Below are 8,394 nucleotides of genomic sequence, written 5' to 3'. Positions count from 1 at the left end.
GTAGTTGTAGTAGTAGTAGTGGTAGTAGTAGTAGTAGTAGCAGTAGTAGTAGTAGTAGTAGTAGTAGTTGTAGTAGTAGTAGTTGTAGTTGTAGTAGTAGTAGTGGTAGTAGTAGTAGTAGCAGTAGTTGTAGTTGTAGTAGTAGTAGTGGTAATAGTAGTAGTAGTAGCAGTAGTTGTAGTTGTAGTAGTAGTAGAAGAAGAAGAACAGTATAAAATTAATCGACCTAGTTTAGTTGAAGTCTGGATAAGAGTGTTTGCCAAATGACCAAATATGTAATGCCCTCTCACTTTATCATACCCTAACAATATTTCACAGTATCTGATAGGGCCGGTTTCCCGGACCCTGATTAAACCTATGTCTGGGCAGAAAAGCACTTTCAATGGAGATTGAGTGGAGAAACTGACCCATGTTGTCTGTAACGGCCTATTCATGCTAAAGCAGTGGATCAGAAGGGATTCTGACATCAGTTAGTCTGTAAGCTGTTATTGTTTACCCATCTCCATAACATGCTAACTATAAGTACATCCTGTCTGTGGCCAGAGAGCCCTGCAAGATCTGGCCAGGCACAATCGAGAGATTTGTGTCTTCAGAGAACACTGGAACCGTATCAGGGCCTGGGTTCAAATACTATTTAAAATCATTCAAATACTTTGATCATTTGCCCTAGCCTGCCTGAAGTTGGCAGGGTTTGCAGTTTTGGTTCTATTTTATTGGTGCCAATAAGCCAGGTAACCTCAGACAAGCACCAGTAAGGTATTTGAAATGATTTAGAATAGTATTTGAACCCAGGGCCAGCCACATCCGTTGGGGCTGGGTAAAACCCCTACCAAACCCACTCCCTGAGCTCAGCTGTCTCACTACAAGACACACGATCAACACACACTAACACACAGTTTTCTGGGTAAGTGTTCCATAGGGATGACACAAAGTTCACATTCTGACAAATACATTTTATAGGGCTCTAGTAGGGGAAATTGTAACAAATACACACTCAAAGACAGACAGGCATAAGTAATACGCTTTGCAATGTAAGTCTCCTCTTTGAAAGTATAATGGAATAACTATGCCCAGTTGTGTTGAGTTTACAATAAGGCATTTGAGATGACTAAGAACAAATAAAGAAGGAAATACTTATTTGTTAACTCAAAACAGTGCACCACTTTTTTCCACCGTTTACTTTCAGCTTTTTACTGTATCTTGAATACAGAGGGAGTGTTACAGCGTGTGTATAGGTGCATATGGCTGTGCCTTTTCTGTTTCTGTACAGATGTAGGATCTTAATTTGATCACTCTTTTGTTGCTGAGGATTTTCCTTCACAGCTGCAAGTTGTAGTGTATTTGAGTTTTTAAAAGGCTTTTAAAGTTTGTAATTCCCACTTTGACATTTCAGACTTCATTTGCCATAACAAAAAATGTATCAACCCCTACTAAAATGTCCATTAATTATAATCCACATCATAATTCACATTTCCTGTTGCTGCAGGATTATTTTCCTGCTGTAGCAAACTGACTCAATTTAAGATCCTGTGTGTGTGTGTATGTATGTGTGTATGCACAGTATGTGTGTGTGTGTATAGTGTGGTTTGTGGTCATGCTATAGCATGTCACGCTTTTCCTACAGAGGAATCCTCAGGAATGGAAATGGACTCCATGGGTACGGTTGCCATGGTGCCTTATCCTTTAGCTATTGAGTAGGCCACTGGGCTGAGCCTGCCTTGTTTCAATGTTTATCTATCAGTTAATCTGTTTGTTTACAATCTTCTCTAGTTCATGTTTCCTTGCCTGTGGTCTTTGCTTTTTTGATGCGGTCAGTTGTGTGTTTGTTTGGTTTGGGGTTGGGGCTCCTTCCATCGTCGGCTGTGTTTCTGATGTTTTATCTGGCCAACTCAACAATACAGTGCCTGTGAACTGCATTTCTAACCCAGAGAGAATGAATGCCCTGGCATGCTCTACTGCACTGTTCTGTTCTCTGATATTGATGCGTGTGATGACTGTTATATCATGTCATGTTATGTCATGTTATGGTATGTTATGGTAATGCATGGTCACTGGTTTTAGTGAATGGGGCAACTGTGATGATGTTATGTTTGGTGAGCATTATGATGTTATAGTTTAAGTACAATAAGAAAACAATTGCTCGTATGCACCTAGTCCTATTAGCTTGCTATAGAATAGTCGTGTGGGACAAATAGCATTGGCTCAAGGCTGTGTTTTAGGCACATGATGATGTCATGCAGAGGTTCGTTGGCACTCCACAGGCCAGACCAACTGGTGCTGCTGGAAGTAACTCATTCATTTCACTGACCTCGCTGACTTAATCCTTACACATTTGTTAGGCTTATACACTGATGAATACAGCTTGTCTGTCGAAACGTTGGATATTAGATTATTCAATTATTGCATCTGAGCTCCTAGAGTGTGCCGCTCTCCTTTTCTCAGAACCATGAACATACAGTAATCTACTGCAAAACGAGCATCATGTTCAATATCTGGTACCCCAGGAATGGAAAAAATTATGGAAGAAGTTGTCTTTTGAAAGGAACACCGTCTGGGTCATTTCCAATGAGATCACACTGTAGTGAGGTGCGTGCTGGCGGCAGAGTCGAAAACTGATTTACAACGGTGTCGTTTAATATCCATAAACCACCGTCAACAGAACAATACAATAAATGGGTCAAACAAAACACGGTAAATACCAGCATACCGTGCTTAAGCACGACAAGAAACAATTGCCGACAAGGACATGGGGGGGAACAGAGGGTTAAATGCACAACATGTAATTGATGGAATTGGAACCAGGTGTGATGGAAGACAAGACAAAACCAATGGAAAATGAAAAGTGGATCAGCGATGGCTAGAAGGTCGGTGACTTCGACCGCCGAACACCGCCCGAACAAGGAGAGGGACCAACTTCGGCGGAAGTCGTGACACACACTCATTTCCAATGAGATCACACTCATTTCCAGTGAGATCACACTCATTTCCAATGAGATCACACTAATTTCCAGTGAGATCACACTCATTTCCAATGAGATCACACTCATTTCCAGTGAGATCACACTAATTTCCAGTGAGATCACACTCATTTCCAATGAGATCACACTCATTTCCAGCGCTATTACATGATTGTTACATAGCAATTACACAGGTTTAGTCCTATGTAGCAAAATATCATACCCATTTAGATTGGAATCAATGGGTATGTATCTAGTCTGCGATGTTCATGCCTTAACTTGCTGTTTGTTTGCCTTGTTTTCTAGATGAGTTGTTGTGGCAAACCACCCTGCTCCCCACCCTGCCCCCTACCACCACAACCACCCCAGACCCCCCCACCCCTGAACCAGAGAGCAGGCCCTTCAACAACAGCCCTTCCAATGAGTTCGACCTCACCGGGAAGAAACGTTTCACAGGTAGGCTACGGTACTATGGAGAAAAGTCACGTAATAACTGCTGGTCATGTGTATTTATTTGAATGATAGGTATGATGTGCAATGAATAGATCGTTTTTTATGGTTAAAATGTGAAGAAAAAAATTTAAGGTTAGGGAAAAGTGCAGTGAATAGTGACACTTTCTAGAATGTCAATATAAATTAATGTATTTATGGTTGTTTGTATTTTGGTCTTTTAGTCATTATAAGTGTTATTATTTTTACCGTCGAGGACCACTTTGGAAACAAGCGTTTAATTATTACTTTTAAGTTATATCATCTGGGTCCACAATGTACATTTTGTTGTATATGTCTGTTACCCAAAAAAGGAGCCACTTACAGTAGCGAGTGAATACATTTTTGTACTGGACCCCGTAGGAATTGAACCCACAACCCTGGCGTTGCAAGCACCATGCTCTACCAACTGAACCACACTGTAGTATGTTTGATGTGATTGAGCAGGGAGAGAGAGTGTGTGTGTGTGTGTGTGTGTGTGTGTGCGTGCGTGCGTGCATGCGTGCGTGCGTGTGTGCGCGTGCGTGCACTCACACGCACATGGGTGTGTGCTTGTATACAGTGCATTCAGAAAGTATTCAGACCCCTTGACTTTTTTAACATTTGTTACGTTACAGCCTTATTCTAAAATTGATTAAATTGATTTTTTTCTATCTACACACAATACCCCATAATGACAAAGCAAAAAACGTTTTTTAGAAATGTTTGCAAATGTATTAAAAATTAAAAACAGAAATACCTTATTTACATAAGTATTCAGACCCTTTGCTATGAGACTCGAAATTGAGCTCAGGTGTATCCTGTTTCCATTGATCATCCTTGAGATGTTTCTACAACTTCATTGGAGTCCACCTGTGGTAAATTCAATTGATTTGAAAATATTTGGAAAGGCAAACACCTGTCTATATAAGGTCCCACAGTTGACAGTGCATGTCAGAGCAAAAACCAAGCAATGAGGTTGAAGGAATTGTAAGTAGAGCTCCGAGACAGGATGGTGTCGAGGCACAGATCTTGGGAAGTGTACCAAAAAATGTCTGGAGCATTGAAGGTCTCCAAGAACACAGTGGCCTCCATGATTCTTAAATGGAATAAGTTTGGAACCACCGAAACTCTTCCTAGAGCTGGCCGCCCGGCCAAACTGAGCAATCGGGGGAGAAAGGCCTTTGTCACGGAGGTGACCACGAACCCGATAGTCACTCTGACAGAGCTCCAGACTTCCTCTGTGGAGATGGGAGAACCTTCCAGAAGGACAACCATAACTGCAGCACTCCACCAATCAGGCCTTTATGGTATATTGGCCAGACGGAAGCCATTCCTCAGTAAAAAGGCACATGACAGCCTGCTTGGAGTTTGCCAAAAGTTTGCCAAAGGCACCTAAATGAAACCAAGATTGAACTCTTTGCCCTGAATGCCTAGCGTCAAGTCTGTAGGAAACCTGGCACCATCCCTACGGTGAAGTATGATGGTGGCACCATCATGCTGTGGGGATGTTTTTCAGCAGCAGGGACTGGGAGACTAGTCAGGATCGGATCGAGGGAGAGATGAACAGCGCAAAGTACAGAGAGATCCTTGATGAAAACCTGCTGCAGAGCACTCAGGACTTCAGACTGGGGTGAAGGTTCACCTTCCAACAGGACAACAACCCTAAGCACACAGCCAAGGCAACGCAGGAGTGGCTTTGGGACAAGTCTCTGAATGTCCTTGAGTGGCCCAGCCAGAGCCCGGACTTGAACCCGATCGAACATCTCTGGAGAGACCTGAAAATAGCTGTGCAGCGACGCTTCCCATCCAACCTGACAGAACTTGAGAGGATCTGCAGAGAAGAATGGGAGAAACTCCTCAAATACAGGTGCCAAGCTAGTCTCATACCCAAGAAGACTCGAGGCTGTAATCGCTGCCAAAGGTGATTCAACAAAGTACTGAGTAAAGGGTCTGAATACTTATATAAATGTGATATTTCTTTTTATATATATATATATACATGTGCAAACATTTCCAAAAATAGTTTTTTGCTTCGTCATTATGGGGTATTGTGCGTAGATTGATGAGGGGGGGGGGAAAGGATTTAATCTCCTACAGAGACGGAGGGCCAATCAAGGTCCTGGACAGCTGCTCGCATTGTTTGCAGGGTACATCAGCAATTTTGCTTAAGGCCCTCAAAACGCTAAGGCCGGCTCTGACTGCACGTGTGTGTACGTAGACCCGTGAGCCACTGCAGCCCCTCATGATGATTTCAGTTTTTTTGTGGCCCCCACCCTCATAAAAGTTGCCCATCCCTGGTGTAGATAATACATGGAACTGGGTCTGTGTATGAATTGTCATTATGACCGATCAGTGATTTGGAGACAATGGAGTCAGTTGAGAAGGTTGTTGCCAGAACAAATGGTCACACTTTGTACTTCTCAATCCCACTGCTATTGGGTCTTGACAGGCCAGGGTCTTGACAGGCCAGGGTCTTGACAGGCCAGGGTCTTGACAGACCAGGGTCTTGACAGGCCAGGGTCTTGACAGGCCAGGGTCTTGACAGGCCAGGGTCTTGACAGACCAGGGTCTTGACAGGTCAGGTTCAGGGTCTTGACAGGTCAGGGTCAGGGTCTTGACAGGCCAGGGTCTTGACAGGCCAGGGTCCACATGACATGGGTCTGAGTGGACTTCCCTGACAGAACTTGCGTCATGTGACATGGTGACCGAGGACTAGGGATGCACATGAGAACGGACGTCAAAACTCTAACCAGAGTTAACCAGAACCAGAACCAAAACTTTAACCAGAGATTTAAAAAAATTTGAAGACAATGGAAATTTTATTTTCGGTGCATAACAAAAAAGAAACCAAGGCCAGCAACACACAGTTCTTCTCCCTAAATTCCCTTTCCCCTCCATGTCTGCATGCATTCTGACTCCTCGCTCTACACACGCTTGCTGAGTTCACACACAAGCTCCCGTTAGGCCTACAGAAATAAATGCCTATAAAAACAGTGGGACGGTGGGCATAGAAAAATGCCTCTAACTAATGGGATACACAAGCTACATTCCTTGCCAATGACAAAAGTTTTAGAACAAATTCAAAATGGACTGATTGATTGAAGTAGGGAAATATGTGTTTCAACAATGAGCTGCAGTTTTGGAATAATTGCGTCTCGTCTATTTTTCGTTTAGACTACTTTGTGAACTACTAGTGCCATTTAGAATTGTTTAGCCTATGTCAGGGATGCGCCCACAGCCCCCCTTTTGAAGGCCCTCAATAATTTTGGGGGGCAGATCAGGTGGGGTCTCAACCAATGTTCCTCTAATTTTCTTCAGCACTGAGCAAATTTCAGGTCTGCTGAGCGCCAACATGAACATTGTGAAAATTCTGTGCAACTTCCAGCGCGCGTTTACTGTGAACACTGAGGCTGTAACTGCTTTAGCTTACATTTTTAACAGGAGCCAGGTAGGCTACTGTGGCTATTTGATCATAATGTAGGCCTACCAGAGTGGCCTACCATTAAAAACAATGGAGAAAATACTTTGCATATAATTTTAACATTCTATCATTCATCCTACAGTAGCAGCCAATGTGTGGTGTTACAATATATCCTACCATTTCTAACTATCCGCATGCCAGTTATGATTATTTTTAAGGAACAGTGTCATTTTAAAAAAAATCATGTTTTCGTTTGTCAAAATTATTGTCACATGGTTAATCATAAAAATCTGAATTAAAATGATAAAAATCTAAAAGTAAATATTCAACTAATGCGAAAACACCAGCCTTTGCCTATATGGACACATTGATACACCGTGATCCATTGGTGGTTTAAGAAATTAGCGCATGGAAATCAGGCCAATGCAACAGTAGGCCTATAACTTGAATCACGAACTAAGTAAAATACATACGCCTAAAGCCGACAAATAAAAACAGTAGAAAATATCCGGATGAAAATTCAGGTTCTTTCAATCGCATTAATCGCTCTACTCCGCCTGTCTGCCTCCCTTTCTATCTGTCTGTGTTGGGTCATTGTGTCATTGTCCTGTTGAAAAACAAATGATAGTCACACTAAGCGCAAACCAGATGGGATGGCATATCGCTGCAGAATGCTATGGTAGCCATCATGGTTAAGTGTACCTTGAATTCTAAATGTATCACTGACAGTGTCACCAGCAAAGCACCCCCCCACCATCACACCACCTCCTCCATGCTTCACGGTGGGAACCAAACATGTGGAGATCATCCGTTCACCTACTCTGCGTCTCATAAAGACATGGTTGTAACCAAAAATCTCAAATTTGGACTCATCAGACCAAAGGACAGATGTTCACTGGTCTAATGTCCATTGCTCGTGTTTCTTGGCCCTAGCAAGTCTCTTCTTCATATTGGTGTCCTTTAGTAGTGGTTTCTTTGCAGCAATTCGACCATGAAGGCCTGATTCACATAGTCTCGTCTGAACAGTTGATGTTGAGATGTGTCTGTTACTTGAACTCTGTGAAGCATTTACTTGAGCTGCAATCTGAGGTGCAGTTAACTCTAATAAACGTATCAAATCAAATCAAATCAAATGTATTTATATAGCCCTTCTTACATCAGCTGATATATCAAAGTGCTGTAAAGAAACCCAGCCTAAAACCCCAAACAGCAAGCAATGCAGGTGTAGAAGCACTGTATCTTCTACAGCAGAGGTAACTCTGGGTCTTCCTTTCCTGTGGTGGTCCTCATGAGAGCCAGTTTCATCATAGTGCTTGATGGTTTTTGTGACTGCACTTGAAGAAACTTTCAAAGTTCTTGAAATTTTCCGTATTGACTGACCTTCATGTCTTAAAGTAATGATCGACTGTTGTTTCTCTTTGCTTATTTGAGCTGTTCTTGCCATAATATGGACTTGGTCTTTTACCAAATAGGACTATCTTCTGTATACCACCCCTACCTTGTCACAACACAACTGATTGGCTCAAACACATTAAAAAGGAAAGA

The 8,394-nt window shown here is 42.4% G+C and overlaps 1 protein-coding gene across 1 annotated transcript in view; it reads left to right on the top strand.

Moving 5' to 3' along the window:
- Nucleotides 1-5,906, top strand: part of LOC112080921 (fibronectin type III domain-containing protein 1) — a 44,321-nt gene extending 38,415 nt beyond the window's left edge. The window contains exons 14-15 of the mRNA XM_070442757.1: nt 3,264-3,413; nt 5,878-5,906. Of these exons, the coding sequence (XP_070298858.1) occupies nt 3,264-3,413; nt 5,878-5,906 (179 nt within the window). The remainder of the gene's footprint in view (nt 1-3,263; nt 3,414-5,877) is intronic.
- Nucleotides 5,907-8,394: the final 2,488 nt, after the last annotated feature.

This window comes from Salvelinus sp. IW2-2015, unplaced genomic scaffold, assembly GCF_002910315.2.
Source record: "Salvelinus sp. IW2-2015 unplaced genomic scaffold, ASM291031v2 Un_scaffold16586, whole genome shotgun sequence".
Classification (NCBI taxonomy): Eukaryota; Metazoa; Chordata; class Actinopteri; order Salmoniformes; family Salmonidae; genus Salvelinus; species Salvelinus sp. IW2-2015.
The sequence above is the reverse complement of the archived record's forward strand: the minus strand, read 5'-3'. Positions and strand labels throughout refer to the sequence as shown.